At 38.8% G+C, this 18,889-nt stretch overlaps 1 protein-coding gene and 2 long non-coding RNA genes across 6 annotated transcripts in view; 2 read left to right on the forward strand and 1 right to left on the reverse strand.

Moving 5' to 3' along the window:
• LOC147018148 (uncharacterized) overlaps positions 1 to 5,366 on the forward strand; it is a 28,027-nt gene extending 22,661 nt beyond the window's left edge. Inside the window, exon 3 of the long non-coding RNA XR_015062294.1 lies at positions 5,228 to 5,366. This is a non-coding gene — a long non-coding RNA (uncharacterized LOC147018148). The remainder of the gene's footprint in view (positions 1 to 5,227) is intronic.
• Positions 1 to 18,889, reverse strand: part of LOC147018149 (T-box transcription factor TBX10-like) — a 60,643-nt gene that overhangs the window by 17,455 nt on the left and 24,299 nt on the right. For 3 of the 4 annotated variants that reach the window (XM_085897547.1, XM_085897550.1, XM_085897549.1), the window contains 2 exons: positions 5,221 to 5,539; positions 4,740 to 4,841 (listed from right to left, as the gene is read on the reverse strand). In XM_085897547.1, the coding sequence (XP_085753673.1) occupies positions 4,740 to 4,841; positions 5,221 to 5,539 (421 nt within the window). Of the gene's footprint in view, positions 1 to 4,739; positions 4,842 to 5,220; positions 5,540 to 8,035; positions 8,190 to 18,889 lie in introns of those variants that run through there. The other variant, XM_085897548.1, reaches the window with a different exon arrangement.
• The window catches only part of LOC147018150 (uncharacterized), a 116,848-nt gene continuing 113,205 nt past the window's right edge, over positions 15,247 to 18,889 (forward strand). The window contains exon 1 of the long non-coding RNA XR_015062295.1: positions 15,247 to 15,498. This is a non-coding gene — a long non-coding RNA (uncharacterized LOC147018150). The remainder of the gene's footprint in view (positions 15,499 to 18,889) is intronic.

Raw genomic sequence — 18,889 nt, forward strand, 5'->3', positions numbered from 1 at the left:
GTGGATGATACTTTCACCATTATGCATAGGGAGTGATAGAATACATTCTTGGGCAACTTAGTCAAGTCTTTCCCAGCATGAATTTTATAAAAGAGATTGAAAAAGTAAATTGGTGTTTTTGAATGTGGAACTCTACTGAAAACCCAATGACTACCTCAAGAAGTCAGTATATAGAAAACCAACCCACACCAACATATTGCTGGATTTTAACTCTTGCAACCCTTTCACCCACAAATGCAGTGTAGCATGGACCTTGGCAGTTCGGGCATGGCCTGTGTCATTTTCCAAAGATGATGCAATTAAATAAATAAGATTACAAGGAGTTCTGCATAATAGTGGGTACAGGAAATGGATACTCTCCAGCTTACAATAACCAAAAATGACATAACGGAAGAGTGAGACACACTTGGACACTGTGTGCTGCCGTACTACCCAAGACATTCAGAAAAGATTGGCAAGAGAGTACGCAGTGCAAGGATTGGTGTAGCATCCAAGCCTCTATGCACTGTCCATGAAGCCTGGTGTTGGCTTAACGGTTAGGGTGGCAAGCTTGGGATCTTAGGGTCCTGAGTTTGAGCCCTTGTTCCTCCTTTAATTAACACCATGTGCGGTTGACTCAGCCTGTCATCCTTGTGAGGGTGGTTCAACTTGGGAGAACCTGGACACACTTATACAATGTACCCACCCCTTGATTCAAATGGCAAAAACTGGATGGTGCAAACTAGACAAAATTAGCAAAAAAAAACCAAAACAACACGACATCTAACATGCTGCACAACATGCAACAGAACCCCCAAAAATCATAAAACCCACACGTCACAACATTTAACCCAGATAGAAAAACAACCATACTCATGCCCTAGAAACACAAAAACTCAAAAGAACACACATTTATTCATCCACATTAATACAACACCAGATCACAAATATGAGAACAGAACAGACAATCAATGATGGAATTAGCATTTTTGCTCAAGATTGGCATAATAAAAGGCTGTGTACCTCTCTGGAGTAAAAGCAGACAAATGCTGAGGCCTGGGGTTGATTGGACTGAGGGAGCTTGCAAGAAAGCAGGTAAAATGTTTATCACTAGATTAGCAGGGTACATCTAATCATTTCTTTGGTTGGATACAACAGACACATGCCACCACACACATTATGTATTCATCATAACCCTTCAGCTGTTGTGACTCAACTCAGCATCACATTATGGCCATTTCATTGCAAATTTCAACAACAATGTTTTGCCTGACACACAAACACAATACTGATGTCAACAGAAACAGCCCAAGGGTTCATTTGCAACCAGGAATGTTGTTTCAAATCAAACTATGCACCAACTTGCGTGTGCCACCCAATGGGCGAGCAGCATACACTGTGTCCGCCCACTGATGGATATCTTCAGTGTAAATAAGGCTTTAGAAGCCCATGCCACATCAGCACCGCACGTGAGAGGGAGAGGAGTGACCCAAACGTGGACCTAAATATGTTTCAGCCTTTCAGTATCATCAGCACGCCCCCGCCGCCCCATTGCTCTGACAAAGTGTCTCATCTGAGATTTACTCATTAATTAATTTCAAGGTACGTCAATCTTTCAAAAGGGATAATTATGGTGTGTTGCCAAGCCATGCCAAGCAGAATCGGAGATGGAAAATAGAGAGGGCCGGATCATTTTCACTATTTCCAGCTTACTCAGCTGGCTAATGAGGCTGAGCATTTTCCTCCAATTGAAAGCCAGGGAAGCTATGACAAGAAACCGACACTGCTTCATTATTGGAGGATTTCTAATAGTTGGCTCGATCAGGCCAGCCAGCGTCCGTGTCATTTAAATGACATTCCTTGAACTGAAACTGCTGATGAAGTTTATCCAAGAGACAGGCTTTTCTTTTAAACCACAGGTCACAGTAGGACATTCAGAAGGTTTTTTATTTTAAAATGGTCCATTGAAAGGACTCAAGATAACATATCATGGCCACACATACCCACAATAATATGCATCAGACTATTTTGATGAGGGACCCCTGAAGTGGAATAAGAGCACGATGAGACAAAATATTTATTTAAAATTAGAAGAGTCTGATAGTTGTGTTATTTTTCTTTTATGTGCTAAACTAAGCTTTACGTACCAATGGAGATTACATGTACCATACCCTGCATCAAACTCGATACCTTCTTAAGTCTGCCATAAATAACTCGCGTCTTAGTCGAGCTTTACTTGTTGTCAAAAGAAAGCATAAATAGTTTAGAAACTTCCGTTTGGTTTCTTCTCACAAATCCGTGTACAGAATACGGGTGTTTGCTCGTCCTGTTCTGCATGGTGATCGAAAAGTTCCTGTGCACCTGAACCATACATGGTGTTCCAAAAAGACCTGGACAACTTTTCTCAAAGTTTTGTGCACACCATCAATACACTTAAATGTGAGCTTCGTTTGTTACGCGCAGGACATCAAGGCGGTACACAAATTCTTGCTATGTTCGGCTCGGCATGTTTGCGTCCACCAGTGCACATGCAGCTGTGATCTGAGAATGAAGATCCTGCAGGTTTGCCACCTTGGTGTTGTAGACAACATCTTTGACAAACACGCACAGAAAAAAAATCAAGAGGGGTTATGTCTGATGATCATGGGGGCCAGGCTGTTGGTCCGTCTTGGAAAATCCAACGACCTGGAAATTTTGAATTCAGGATGGCTCGAACAACTAAGGCCCAATGAGGGGGGGGTGCCATCCTGTTGAATAATGATATTAGGTTGCAGGTCTTCAATCTGTAGGAAGGGGAATCCTTCCAACATCTTAATGTAAATTTTTGAGGTCACTGTATCCTCCGCAAAGAAAAACGGACCCACCAAACGGTCATGGAGAAGGCCACACTCCACATTGACCTTTGGACTATCATGTACAGTATGTGTTGAATGACCACATGGGGGTTTTCAGAGCTCCAGATCCTCACATTGTGCCAGTTGACCTTCCACATGAAAGCAAGCTTCGTCTGTGAACATGACCTTTTTCAGGTAATCTTTGTCATTCTCTATGCACCTGAGCATTTCCAAGGCAAACACCTTGCGTTTTGGTCCATCATTTGGTTTGAGTACCTGCAGGATCTGCACCTTATAGGCATAAAGTTTTTCAGTCTTTTATACAAAGTCCTGTGTACAGTGGTGGTTGGTCGTCCCATTTCTCTGAATGTGCATCAAATTGATTTTCTGGGACTTTCTTGAAATGATTCACGCACTCGTTCAACGTCTGCTGCACTTGTGCTTGGTCAACCAGTACTTTTCTGTTTCTGACAACTTCCAGTCTCCTTAATCCTCTTGTAACACTCTCTGATACCAGTCCGCGATGGCAGATTCCTTCCATACCTTGTACGGAAATTACGCTGAACTTGCGTGTCGGATCTCGTCTTGATGAACCATTCGATGCCCTGAGCTTTCTCCTGTGGAGTTGCCATTTTCTTTTAAATTAAACCACCAGACCTGCAAACAAAGAAAACGTTATGGTTTCTCTATCATACAAAACAAAGGGTATTGTTGTATAATTTGTGGTTCCAAATATATTAAAAGCTGAATTTGTCCAGGTCTTTTTGGAACACCCTGTAGTTTATTTAGCTTTTGCTTACAGTAAATGTTGGAAATGGTCTCCACAAACTCGCAGATATGTATCCACTCGTTTTATTTCGTTCGTAAAAACGTGGGCCAGTTCAAGTTGTGAGATATTGAAGATGACATTGATGATGGCTTCCCTGAGTTATTCGAGCGTGTGGGGATTATTTTTGTACACTTCGTCTTTTAATGTCCCCACAAATAATAACAAATTTCACTAAGAATGCCCTTACTTCGAGAGTCAGCTATTTTCATTTTCAACCTAAAAAGGATGTAATAAAACAAAATAAAGGTGATAATTGGTTTTATTTACAGGAAGGTATCAAGGCTCATGAAAGATCTGAATGACATGTGGCAATGGATGAACAGACAAAATGGGTCAAAGGCAAAACAGAGTGATGAAAATAGAGGAATGGACCAAAACACAAAGAGAGGATTTGTATGTAGAAGGATGAAAACAGGGCCTGAGAGGGTATAGGTAGTGAAGCTCAGTTGTGGAAATGAGACAGACCATAAGATGGCAGGAGGCAAAGAGGATTTGAAATCCTGCAGTGAAGAGCTCAAGACAACGGACTCAGAAAGACAGTTCCACACAGACGAGTAGAGAGGGGAATGAGGCTATGAAAGAATGGAGGTGAGCGTTGAGATTTGACTTGGGGAGGGACCTGCAGGAAAAATAGAAAAACACCAATTAATATTTCCAGGTGTACAGGGACTTTTCGATTACCCTCTAGTTTATGCAGTACGATTGTCTGACTGTACACTTACTCCTTATTGGAGGTCTTTGCTTTTGGTATATACAGATGAGATGTTTCTCCCTTGAAATTCCCCTTCCATTTTAAGCTTGTCTTCTATTGATTCTTGTCCAACTTGTACAGCAAGATGTCTGAAGCAGCTTGTGTGGAACGCCCCACTTAAAATATCTGCGTTATGCTATTCGGTACTCGTCTCGTGGCATTGCCTACTGCCTTCTTAAGGTAGTGGCTTGTCATAATGGCCTATGGAGACCACTATACAGCGAAGTCCATGATGAGTTTTGGAAACCCACTGTGGAACACACCATTTGTATATATTGCACTGTAACTCATCTTACACAGCTATGAATAAATGATGCTTCAGAAGCAAATTGACAAACGCACAAACCTGTATCGTTTGTCATCCACCGGAACAAAATCCATAAGTAAGACATATTCCTCGGCAGGCTGCATCCCAAATAAGCGCACTTGGAATGTGGGGAACATCCGTCTGTCAAAAAGGAGGAGGGTGGAGAAGAACCGTGGTTTGTCCGTGTTCCTGTGCAGTCTAAAAATCTGTGGATATGCCAAAAATGTAGCTTTTCAATCTTAATTATTGTGCTGCACTTTATCCTTTTCTGCAATTTATCCTCTTTCAGACTCACGACTGCATGAGCCTTCCCTCTTACTTGCCCTATCTATGTCCATCTTGCAGCAAATGTATGTTAACCCTAATGCTATTACGACAGTTTGACCCATTCTCATGCTGATCCACATCCAAAAAGGACTGAATGTCATGGAGTGGAAATAGATGTTTCCATATTAATCTATTAAAAAAATCACATACCATTCTTTTAACACCATATATGATCTATGTCCACGTGTCCCACCTTCCAGCCTTTGTGACAATCATCTCGGTGCCTAGTTGGTGGAACTCCTCCCAAAGGGGTTTCATCTCCAGCCGGGTTGCTACTCCTGCCACTTGTGCTCCCTTGGCAAGTCCCACAGGACCTCCACTCGTTCCACCAGGATTCACAGGAGCACTTCCAGCTGGGTTTCCATTACTGACAGTGGAACTTCCTCCATTAAGCTCCTCTGGCTCTCGGGGTCCACATACTGAGAAAGTGAATACAATGGGCTGGGGTTGAGGTGGAGACGCTAGCGGCGATGCAGGTGCACGGAGCTGATTGCCAGGGTATGTTGAAGGATCTAAAGGTACAAGTAGGAGTAATGAAGAAAATTAGTTGTCTTCCCGTTCTCCGTAGATCCCATGCTTGTCTTTAACTGCAATGAGTTCGGTCTGCTTGGTTGACCAATGATGCCCCTAGCAGGCTTCGTTTCCCCGTGCAAGTCGTGCCACGACACACTATGACGAAAGCTGGGCTCTGGATGTCGATACAGCACAGCTCACGGCATGCTCATCGGTTTCATGCCTGTAAACCAACCCAGGAGGGAACTCATGGGCAGCTTTGGCAGAACGGGAAAGGAACCAATGTGGTGTCAGGTAAATGTCCCATTGGTTACATGACATAACTCGTAAAAGGTATCACAATCACATCTAATGACACGTGCTCTCTGGTTCATCCACGTTGTTACAAGCATCACGTGCATCATTTATATTTCCTCCTCCTGCGTTACAAGCTGACACTTCTCTCCCCTTCACACAACATGTGACTATTTCAGTATATTTGGTGAATGACGTCATGGTCTGTTTCAAAGGTTGGTTTGTGATTGTGATGTTGCTCATCACACATGGATACACAAGAAACTCGGATGCAGGAAGAGGCCATCTGGCTCATCAAGCCTGTGCTACATCGACACCGCATTGATTCAATCTAACAATTTATCAACAGAAATTCACTGGGGGAGGAATGTGGGGATGGTAGCACGGGGATGGGCACAGACGTCACAAGGACGTTTTATATACTGTGTGTATATATATATATATATATATATATATATATATATATATATATATATATATATATATATATATATATATATATATATATATATATATATATATATATATATATATATATATATATATACACAATGACAATAAAATAGTATTATTTAATAACTGTTATTGTCCTCATTTTTTTTTGGTGTTGTTTTTGGGGGCAGGGAGTGAAGAAAAATGTATGGTGAGAAACCACTTATCTAAATAAAGAAATGTATAAATATATATATATATATATATATATATATATATATATATATATATATATATATATATATATATATATATATATATATATATATATATATCACTGGTATGTTGAAAAAACTAAAGTCACCAGCCACCATCTTGATACTCATCACAACATGAAAAGCTCTGTAAAAAAAAAAAAAAAAAAAAAAAAAGTCTCCATTTATTCTAAAAACCTGCTAATCTTTGATTGTTTTTTTTCCACATTGTTTATTATGGAACTTTTGGTCGGTAGTGAGTCCCAATATGGCGACCGCAGGGCCTCGTCAGCAAATGCACTCTCATTGGCCAGTTCCTCCATATTATAGATTTCAGTGTGAGAAACAAACAACCAAAGACTGTCCATTCACCTTTTGATGAGACCCTCCCGGGTTGCACATACATCACAGTCATGACACAGCTATACGATCCATCCATCCATATCTGAGCTACCTTTCAGTTTTGCTTATGTGCAGTTATCTCTCTGTGCCTAATGCTTCCAGGTACCTAACCAAATCCAATTAAAACTTATCTACTGTTTATGCTGCCACTACCTTTCTAGGGAGACCATTTCATGCATTAACTACGATTTGAGTGAAAGAGCCCTGCCTTTGTACCATTCTAATACTCCTATTATTTACCCTCAAGCTATGGGCTCTGGTCCTATCACTGTCCATTCTGCTGAAAAACTATTCTGTACTTATTTTGATTATATCTTCATTATCTTAAACATCTCCATCAGACCCCTCGTAATCCCATCCTTTCTCATGTATAAAATCCTGTCTCCTTCAGCCGCTCCTCGTAGCTTTGTCAATCTTGGCCCCGAATCAATCGAGATGTGATGACCAAAACCGAACACAATATTCGAGATCAGAACTCACTAAATTCCTGCACAGTGTAAACACACTCTTTTGATTTGTAATTTATCCCTCTACCTATACAACCGAAAACCCGATTAGCCTTACCGATAGTTGCCTGGCACTGTGCCATCTGCTAACCTACCCCCCCCCCCCCTGCACACTCGCATATATTACCACCCCAAGTTACTTCTGTGTTACAGGTCACAATGTTGCCACTTGCATTGTATAGTCCCTATTTTCATTATACTTATCCAATGGGATATGTGCTGACATGAATGAATTTCCTTTCCAAGCACACATCCATCGATCCATCCATTGGGACCATACTCTGTGCAGAGCATTGGTGCTGCTTAAGCAGTCTCCTTGGCTCTTGGGCACGATCCTGGATGGGTCGCCACTCCGACACAGGATACCAGCAAGCTGACACTCATTTTATCGACCTCGGAAGGATGACAAGCAGAGTCAACCCCACCTGATATTAATTCAACAGCCGAGGGGCATTTGAACTCACGATCCTGGGATCCCAAGCCCACCACCCTTTCCATGAAGCCAACACCAGGCATTGAGCACACATCCTTGCACACAGTCAACATGAAAGATGTGTTGTGACATCACTATTGTGTGTAACACTGTTCTGCTTTATATTGGCCTCACCGTAAAAGTTTAAGGAGAGCCCACGATCACCAAGGCACTGGACTAACCCCTGCTCATTACATTCCATTGGATCTTTCTCGTTCTCAAGATTGCAAATGGTACGGCCAACATAATGTGTTTTTCGAAAGGAAAACAAAGCATTCTCCGCGATGCAACAGGACGATTTTGAGTCAAATTTTCACCCTGGATTCAAACGCAAAGGGAATAGGTATTCGAGAAGTGAGCACATTATAGCAACTGGATTCTATTCTAATCTAATCTTGCATCTAATCTAATCTAATCTTACACATTCTAATCCTTACACCATCTGTTTGTGTCACTTTACACCATCGCTTGGTTTGTAAAAGCCTTATTGGAATGCTTAAATTAAGATTCGGAATGTGAATCCTTTGCGTTTTACCAACAGTTATTAATCCTTTAACATTTTAATTATAGCAAAATGCTGTGTTTTAAGTACAGGTAATTTTATTTTTATTCTATCAACGACATTGTAAGGACAATTATTTTGTGTTATCGAAAATACCATATACTGTATATATGTATACTTATTGAAATGGAAGAGCATGAAGGAACCCGAAGGAGTAAAGAACAAAGATGGTCATCAGGAGGAGCCGAGATAGGATTCAGGTTTCAGCCGCTACTCCACAACCCTCAAATTCATCCAGGCGCAGCCAAGTGAGCGTTACAGAAAAATCTTCTGCAATAATTCACTTCTCCTTAAAGAGATAAATAATGAAAGAGAGGAGTAGAGAGTAAGAGAGATGAAAGAGAAGAAAAAGCAAGAATTAGAATGAAAAAGAGAATTGTAAAAAAAAAAAACAATAATTAAAATATATATACATAAATTAGAAAGATGTGTGAAAGGAATAAAGAACAAAGATGTCGGGAAGAACCCGGACAGATAGATTTCAGCAGTTACTCCCCAGGCTCAAACGCAGCAACATATACATGCTACCAGAGGTCCGTCAGCAGGGAAGCATAGTTCACACAGCATCAGGATATGGTACAAACATAATGAAAAGGAAGACCAAGAAGAAACCTGAATAGGTAAAGAGATGGAGTCATCAGGAGGAACCTGGATAGGATTCAAGGATAATATGTATATGATGTGCAGGGTGGACACAAAAAGGGCAACATTTGATCATGCTGAGATTTTCTTGTTAATATAGTTGTGAACCATCATCTATCTCTCCAGCTATTTATTCTCACGCTCACGTGGGGTCAGCCGATGGTTGTGAATAAATTAAAAACTTCCTTAAGATTGCCTGTAACACCAAGTTTTTTTTTTTTGTCTTTTTTTTTTTTTTTACAGGTCTTAAATATAATGGAGGAAATTTAACATGGAGCAGCACACCTTTATTCATGACATGTACAATGGGGTGCAAAGTACGAGTCCAGTAGGAAATGTATTAATTGAGACGTGACAACAAAATAAATCATTGTAATATGAAACCAAAAGCACTTTCAAGGGATTTCCATGAACTCTTAACAACACTTCTAAATAATAGGAAAAAATCAAACATGTCTTGATGTATAATCAGTGAGAGCCCCTTTTGCTTTGAAAACGTCCTCAACTACATTTGGGATTGATTTAATTAGTTTATGGATGATGTTGCAATCGATCTTTTCCCAACAGTGTTGTAATGCACTCGAGCATAGTCAGACTGCTCACATAAATTTTATCTTTCTCTTAAATGTATTCATTCTTCATTTATTCTAGTAAGACAAATTGTCAGTCAATAATAACTATCATAAAATAAGGAATATGGATACATGTCTTCAATATTATGACAAATTTGTATTTGAAATCGTGATTGGAGAAAGCTTGGCATTAACTTAAGTGGACTCATACTTTTGCACCCCACTGTACATTGAAGCAAAGTCACTGAGGAGAGGGCAGAGAAGGGTCCCAGCATCTCGTGTACCTGCTCACAAAACAATAAATGCATTAATGCAAAAGAAGAAAGATTCTGGCTCATTACAAATTGCAAATAAGGGATGTTTAGGACGGCGTGTTAGTGTTTGTGTCTTATAGACTATTGAAGCTGTACGGCAACACATGGAGAGGAGCCACACAAATCAACAAGACGACTCTCAGCCGAAACAGGAATCGGTTACACATCAGTGCAACAGATATAGAAGGAACACATTGGGCTTTTTCTACACAAAATTCATCTTTTCCAGGCACTTAAAGAAAATGATCACAGTAGACTGTATGAATTTTCAAACCGCTTTTCCTGAAGCATTAGAAAGTGAAGACCTCAATATAGATGACATCATTTTTCTCTTATGAGTGCCATATTTACATGAACTAGTATAACTCGCGCTCTGCGCGACATGTTGGGGTGGGTGTGTTTGAGAAAAGAACTGATGCAGAGTATCAGTAGTAATTTTACTTTAATGCAGTAAGTGGAATATGATTTCACTGTTTCAGAACCATTTTATTTACTTTTTTTGTACCATGTACCTCATATGGTCTTTGAGATAATGTAAGCCGAATATCACGTTACTCGAGCGCAGAACAAAGTTGAAGATAGCGCGACACGAAACCACAAACTCAGAAATAATATATAAGATGGGATGATGAATATTCAGAATTGCAGACTTTGGAGATTGGAAAGCATAAAGAACCATCACTTCACTCTCCGAAAATCACCGTCTGATGTGAATTGAGTTTGTCACGAATCTACGGTCCGTATTTTATTGAAGACCCGAATACTGAAACGACAGTAACTGTGACATCAGAATGTTATCTTCATGTGCAGAAGACTTACCTCCAGAACAGGGTGAGAAAAAAAATGAAAACTTGTGGTTTCAACAACAATATGGAGCCACATTCGACAACTCTAATGAATGTCTTGCTTAGCCGAGGGTAAAATTTCCTAATCGCCTTATCAGTCACAGAACCAAATTCCCATGGCTCCCAGACTCCTGACTTTTCACCGGTAGATTATTTTTTATGGGGACTAGTGAGAAGAGCAGTTCAGTTGAAACCAACCACTGTTACTGATGTGAAAGATGCAGTGATTCTGATAATCTCAGGACTTATGCAAGACACCTTTCAGTGAGTGATGCGTAACCTGTTGCTTCTTATAAGAAAATGTATAGGGGAAGTCATATTGAGCACTTGGTTTAAGTATTGAAACGAGGATTGCACAAATATTTCACATTCAAAAATTATTTTATAATCTATCACTGGTGATGATTAATTTTTTTTCTCCCTTTTTACAGTCCATCCTTTATATAACAAAGAAGCATCTTCATGTCCATATCAAAAAGAAAACCATTGGCAAAAATTGTGACCTAATATTATGTTTTAAATACCATTATTTTTATATCGACATCTGAGCTCATGGAGGGGATAAACACTTTTCAATGTGGACCATGATTGACATGCTATAACTTGATTGGGCAGAAGATGCCTGCAAGATCTTGACTAAAGCCAATAATTTGTATGCGCAGATCATGCTCTCCAAGATGGTATACTACACCAACCCCAAATCCCTCCCTTCCTTATCTTGAAAATGGGTACAATGCTTTAATCCATTTATAATATCTTGGAACACAGTAACCACCTCATCCCCACCCACATGGACTGATTATTCTTACCATCTTACCCCACTACTAAGGCCTTCCGAGTGATTGGAATCTCACGTCAGGATGCTTATTTGAAGGGTCTTTTTCTTGCTTACCATTGGCAAGTTGGTGGCCTTGCAATATTTTTTACTATCTTTCATAAAGTCTTGTTTTCCCTGCCCTCTCACTTCTCTGCCAAGCCTCTGCCCCTCCAGGTCATATGCATTCTGTGAGAAACCTTTCACTTGGTCCCCTCACCAAGTCAAAACTCAATGCTCACCTCCATTCTTTCATAACCTCATTCCCCTCTCTACTCATCTGTGTGGAACTGTTTTCCTGAGTGTGTTGTTTTGAGCTCTTCACTACAGGATTTCAAATCCTCTTTGCCTCCTGCCATCTTCTGGTCTCTCTCATTTCCACTGCTGAGCTTCACTACCTCAACCCTCTCAGGCCCTGTTTTCATCCTTCTATAATTCCTCTCCTTGTGTTTTGGTCCATTCCTCTGTTTTCATTTCCGTGTTTTCCCTTTGGCCCATTTTGTCGGTTCACCCATTTCCACATGTCATTCTGATCTTTCATGAGCCTTGATATCTATCTGTAAATGAAACAATCACCTTTATTCTGTTTACTACATCCTTTTTAGGTCATTGACTTACTGATCACCCCCCGCACTCTGCTAAGAAATTGTTCAGCCACGCCATGACCTTCATTCGAAGCGAAGAGTGATCCTAATTATAACTAGAACAACACTCGGTAGAGCACATACTGGGCTGAACAGTTTACATTTGTATCCTACTGAGATGTCAAATCTGCATCCGGATCTTAACCAAAATCTAATCGGCTTCTTCTTATCATCTACCCAACGCATCCACCGAGTTTTGTCAAAATCCGTCCGCAACTTTTTGAAATATCATTTTACATATCGTTTTTGGCCCCATCTCTCAATGGTGAAAAATCACTTTACAAAATGAAAATGTTCTCGTATCCAGATCCGGATCTTCATCAAAGTTGAATCAATTTGTCCTTGTCACACACCCAACCTCTAGACCAAATTTCGTCTGAATCCATTAATTTTTTGAGATATCCAGGTCACAGACAAACAAACAGACAGACAAAACAGGGGTGAAATCATAATCTCCGTCCACCTTCGCTGGCAGAGGTAACAATAATCCTGATGATTGGACATTGAGAGAGAGGGTTACCATTGCCTTGCATTTGTTTCATTGTCGACCATGATCGAGCTTTTGTCGATTCACATAGATCAGATGGTCTAACCCTAACCCTTATATGACATGGATCTGTGTGATTATTTATACTGCAGTGAAGTAAACACGGGGTTCATGCGTTCATTTTAGAGATCCTGGTGCGGTGGAAATTGATGGCCAAGATGGTCCAAATGGCCACTTTTTCCTTTTGGGTATATTTAGCGAACAGAGCATTTGGCATTTACAATCTCTGTCATATATATATATATATATATATATATATATATATATATATATATATATATATATATATATATATATATATATATATATATATATATATATATATATATATATATATATATATATATATATATATATATAGTTCCCACCATGGTGTGATTGTATCTGCAGCGGCTCAGCAACATTTTGTTAACGGAAGGTCGGTAAAGTATCATTCAGTAACTGACATCAATCACACTGCACATCCTCACGTTTCCAAGAACACATGCCTTCACAATATTTACACAACATCCAGATTACTTCACAATCTCTTGGTTTATGTTAATCTAAAATGAGCTTTATTTTCGAACGAAACAATGCCAGGACTTCAATTATCGTGTGTGTGTGTGTGTGTGTGTGTGTGTGTGTGTGTGTGTGTGTGTGTGTGTGTGTGTGTGTGTGTGTGTGTGTGTGTGTGTGTGTGTGTGTGTGTGTGTGTGTGTGTGTGTATATATTATATATATGTGTGTGTGTATGTATGTATGTATGTATGTATGTATATATGTATATATATATATATATATATATACATACATATATATGTAAGTTTGGGGGGAAGTACCTTTAGGTCATGTTGTGAGCCTGAAGTCAGTACAAATTATTACATTGTTTGACTCTGCACTTGTATATTTGGTATATTTTCTATGATAGTTGGGATGTTAGCCTGTATATAGTGGGTACATTTCATGATATCTTGGAGTATTTTTTCGCCAAAGGTTGTGTGTTTCAGTATGATGGTTGGGCTGTGAACCGATATAGTTAGTATACTTTGTTTGATGATTTGATTGTGATCCTGATGTTGGTTTAATTTGTACAATGATCAGTCTGTGAGTCTGTAATTGGTGTTGTTTGTTCGATGATTGGGCCCTGAACCTACAGTTTGTTCCATGGTTCATAGCTTTTATCGCAATGCGTACTTAGAATCTAAGTGTTTCCCTAAATTCAATGCAGAAAAGCTGGAGCATTTTGAGTGTGAATGGCATGCGTTATGAACATTCTGCAGCTAACCCCATAACCAAGTTTCTACACGGTAAAGCAGTTTCTACACGGTAACTGAGTTTTTTTACAGGGTAAACGCATTTCTGCACAGTAACGATGTTTAACCTCTGACACCAAGGCCATGTGGTGATCAAAACACAGCCCATCACTGTATGCGTAGTTTTCTATGTGGATGAACGTCAAGCTGTAAAGTCTTTTTTTTTTTTGGTGAAGTGCAATGGGCAGTACGTATTTGCAGCACTCGTGCAGTTGGTCATCACTGCTGCTTAATCGGGCTGTAACCTCTCCTTAACCAAGCCATAACTGCTTTTTATCTGGGCCAGAACAACTCCTCAACTGAGCTGTAACCATTCTTATCAGGCCCGAACCACTCCTCTATCGAATCAAAGCCACTCCTTTACCGAGCTGTAACTGCCACTTAACCGGGCAAAATTACTCCTTTATCAGACTATAACCACACCATAATGTGGAGTATCGTCACTCTACCCAAGCTGCAATACAGACTTTTGTTACATACTTTACTTGTTGATGGATTTTGTTTATAAAATGTGTATTTTAAATGAGCCAAATTAAGATAAAATTCAACGATGTGATGAAATATGAACTCGTGACAGGAGATCAAAAAGTTCTCAGAACGAGAAACCACATTGCAAGAAACACCAACACTTTCACCTTTTTCAGTCAATAAGTGAGGAAATAATGAGTCACAGAAAAAAACATTTCCTAAAATAACAATTCTCTCGAAATAATAAAAAAATCTCCTTAAATAAGAATTATCATTGAATAACAATTCTTCTGAAGAACGATCTCCATAAATAACAAATTTACCAAGAGAGAAAAAAAATCTCCTTAAATAATACTTCTCCTTTAATAAAAATCTGCATAAATAATTCTCCTTAAATAAAAACATCTTAAATATCAATTCACCTTAAATACAGGGTGCCCATAAGGTCCTTGTGCAACTTTGAACTTAGTATAACAATTTGATGTTCACATGACAGAAACAAACTATAATTGGAGCATGAAAGCATAATTTATAAAAGTTTTACTCAACATAGTTCATTTTTAAAGTTTTTAACGTAACCGCCATCTTACATCGTTCAATCTGATTTTTCAACTTGTTCAATGATTTTCCAACTTGTTCAAAACATTCTCCACTTGCTGCTGAGTATTTTCATCGATTGCATTTGTGATTGTAGTCCTAAATTCATCCAAATAATATGGTTTTGATGAGTAAACAATAGTTTTACATAGCCCCATAAAATGTTATCATTGGGGACAGGTTGGGTGAATGAGGTGGCCAAGCGATTGGTCTACGTTTACCGATCCACTTGTTTGGGAAGACATAATTCAAGCACCATCACACATTCGAGCATCGTGGTAGGGAGCCTTGTTTTGCTGGTGAGTACACGGTGATGTGTGAAAGATTTAATCATTGTAGTTCGGGAATCAAATGCGGTAATTTTGCTGTTTGACTTTACCACTGATGTAGAAGTTGCCTTGTCATCAGAAAATGTCAACTTGTCAAGAAACCCAGGGAAATTGTGGATTTAACAACAGCAGTAACAACAACAATGATAACATTAACATTTAGAAAACTGTATGAATTATGTTTTCATATGCCATTTACAGTTTGTTTTTATCATGTGCACATCAAAATTTATAAATGTTCAAAGTTGCACACGGACTTTATAGACATTGGACACCCAATATAAATTCTCCTTAAATAAAAATCTCCTTCAATGATAATTGTCTATAAATGAAAATCTCCTTAAAGGACAATTCTTAAATACAATTATTCTTAAATAACAATTCTACTTAACCACAATCCCCTTTAAATAACAATCTAATTAAATAACAAATCTCGTTTAATAATAATTCTCCTTAAGTAATAATCTCCTTGATTAATATTTTCTTTCTGAGAGCTTTTAGATCCTTTCATGCAGAATAAATAAAGTTTAAAGTTGTTCTATATTAACGATAATGCCAAGTTGTTCTCTGTTTATGTTAATGTTCAATTACTCGATGTTAATGTTAATGTTCAGTTATTCAATATTAATGTTAATGTTCAATTATTCAATGCTCATGTTCATGTTCAGTTATTCAATGTGAATGTTAATGTTCAGTTATCCAATGATAATGTTCAAGTGTTTCTCTCGGTAAATATACAGTTATTGTGTTAATATAAAGTTAATGTCCTCTGTTAATGTACAGTTGTTCTATGTAAATGTACAATGGCTATTTAATATTAATTTACAGTTGTTGAATGTTAATGTTCAGTTGTTATTTATATATGTAAATGAACAGTTGCTGCTCTCTATTAATCTACAGTTGTTATTGGTCTATGTTAATATACAGTTGTTCTATAAAAGTGTGGAGTTGTTATTTTTTGTTAAACTATGGTTATTATTGTAAGTTAATGTTTAGTTATTCTCCACGGTGCCCCACAGAAAACCAGGAAATTTGAGATTTTCAGATTTATTTTTCCGTATTTTACCATATCAATAAACTAACATATAATAAAGTGTATCTTTGTTTTACACAACATCTAAGTTTGCTTTTGTTTTGTTTGAAAATAAAGTGTATCTTTGTTTTACACTACATCTAAGTTTGCTTTTGTTTTGTTTTGAATAAACTGTACCAAATTTCCTGGTTTTCTGTGGGGCACCTTGTATATTGATATGCAGTTGTTGTTATTGTTGTGTAGTTTTTGTTAATCCACAGTTGTCCAATGTCAATGTTCAGTTTTCTGTTAACATTTAGTTATTGTTTTATGTTAATGTATATTTGCTGTTCGATGAGTGTAGATTTTTTCGTAAATGTATAATTGTTCGATGTTAACATAAGTTGTTCTAGTTTAATGTACATTTGTACAGTGTAAATGTACAGTTGTTCTATGTAAATGTACAGGTTTTGTTTGATGTTGAAGTACAGTTATTGTTCTCAGTTATTTTATTTAATGAACAAGTTAATTAATGAGCACACCTGACGCGTGATAATTTCCTCTAATTAATCAAATCAGAGTTGATGCATTCATTAAGGGAACAAGAACCGTGGCAAATTGGCACAAGGGGGGAAAAGTTTTCCACTGATGGTGATGCAATTTTTGTTGATTGTGACAGTTCGCATGCGCAGTTCGCGTACACCATGAGGCGCAGTTTGCATGCACTGTGACACGCAGTTCACGTGCGCCGTGACGTGCAGTTTGCGTTTGCTGTGACTTACAGTTCACATGTTTGTGGGCAGTTCACGTGCATCAAGGTATGCAGTTCGCATATGTTGGTATGTACTGTTCATATGCACCGTGACATACAGTTCATGTGCGCCATGATGCGCAGTTCACATGCACCATGATCTGCAGTTTGTATGCACTGTGATGCGGAGTTCACGTGCGCCGTGATGCACAGTTCACATGTGCCATGACATGTAATTTTCATACTCTGTGATGCTCAGTTCGCGTGCGCTGTGCCATGCAGTTTGCATGTGACACCATATATAATTTAGTGTGCTGCATTATGACATCACAAACTGGCACAATGCCAACTGAGCAGGTTTAAACTGCAGTAAGTCCACATCTTAAGATGTTCAACTTTAACTCCACCATTAAGTGTGTTCTTTTGCAAGTCCAAAGTCTAACCTGTTCATTAGGAGGACCACGGTCTAACCTGTTCATTGGTAAGTCAAGCCTGGTGTTGGCTTAGTGGTTAGGATGGCTGGCTTAGGATCTTAGGGTCCTGAGTTTGAGCCCTGTTGTCCGCTGAATTAACACCAGGTGAGGTTGACTCAGCCTGTCATCCTTCTGAGGTCGGCAAAATGAGTACCAGTGTACTGGTATAGGGGCACAGCATCAGCGGCATCGTCGCACTCCAACAGAATGATAGGTACCTGGCTGCCATATGCAAGAAGAAGATTGGGAAGTCCATGGTCTAACATGTTCATCAGTAACGTTCCTCTCTAATGTGTTCATCCTTACCCCCATGGTCTAACCTTTCATTGGTAAGTCCAAGGTCGAACTTGTTCATCAGTAAGGCCACAGGCTAATACATTCATCAGTAAGTCTATGGTCGAACATGTTCATTGGTTAAGTCTATGGTCTCGCGTGTTAATCGGTATGTCTACGGTCTCACGTGTTTATTGGTAATTCTACGGTCTAACGTGTTCAACGGTAAGTCCATGGCTTAATGTGTCCATCCATAAGTCCACAGTATAACCTGTTCTTTGGTAAGTCCAATGTCGATTGTAGGAATAAAAAAATATGGGTTTGTATTGTGCTCAAAAAGATTAGAATCATAAATTAACTTTAGAATTTATTTCTTGAATAACGTAGTAATAATTAAATAAACGTCATGAGTTGACTTACTCGGGAGGCAATGAAAGGCTCTGAGTATGGGCATTCCCAAGGAATGGGAGCTGTCAACTTATTTACAAAACTGATGTGCCTGTGGGCGAGTACATACAACTTATAATTATAATGCATATGATACAAGACAATCTGAACTTTTAAAGGAAACTTCTTTTCCTCGGCTCTCGCAGGACACATCTGGTTGTTGCGAGGACAACTCCAAAGGAAAGCTTGAAGATATGCCGTCGGCTGATCGATATAAATATCGCCAATTATGGCACAATTTATTAATTGATAGAAATGGGAATACCGTCTCGTAAAAACATGTACCTGCGAATATCACACCGTAAAGGATTTGTAAAATATGTTGCATTAAGTTGCTAAATATAAATTCCGTTGAAAAAAAAACAAACTTCACATGATGAAGATCCGGTAGGAACTTTTACCGTT

Source organism: Eptatretus burgeri, chromosome 10 (assembly GCF_056783735.1).
Source record: "Eptatretus burgeri isolate ZD-2024b chromosome 10, Ebu_testis_v1, whole genome shotgun sequence".
Taxonomy (NCBI): domain Eukaryota; kingdom Metazoa; phylum Chordata; class Myxini; order Myxiniformes; family Myxinidae; genus Eptatretus; species Eptatretus burgeri.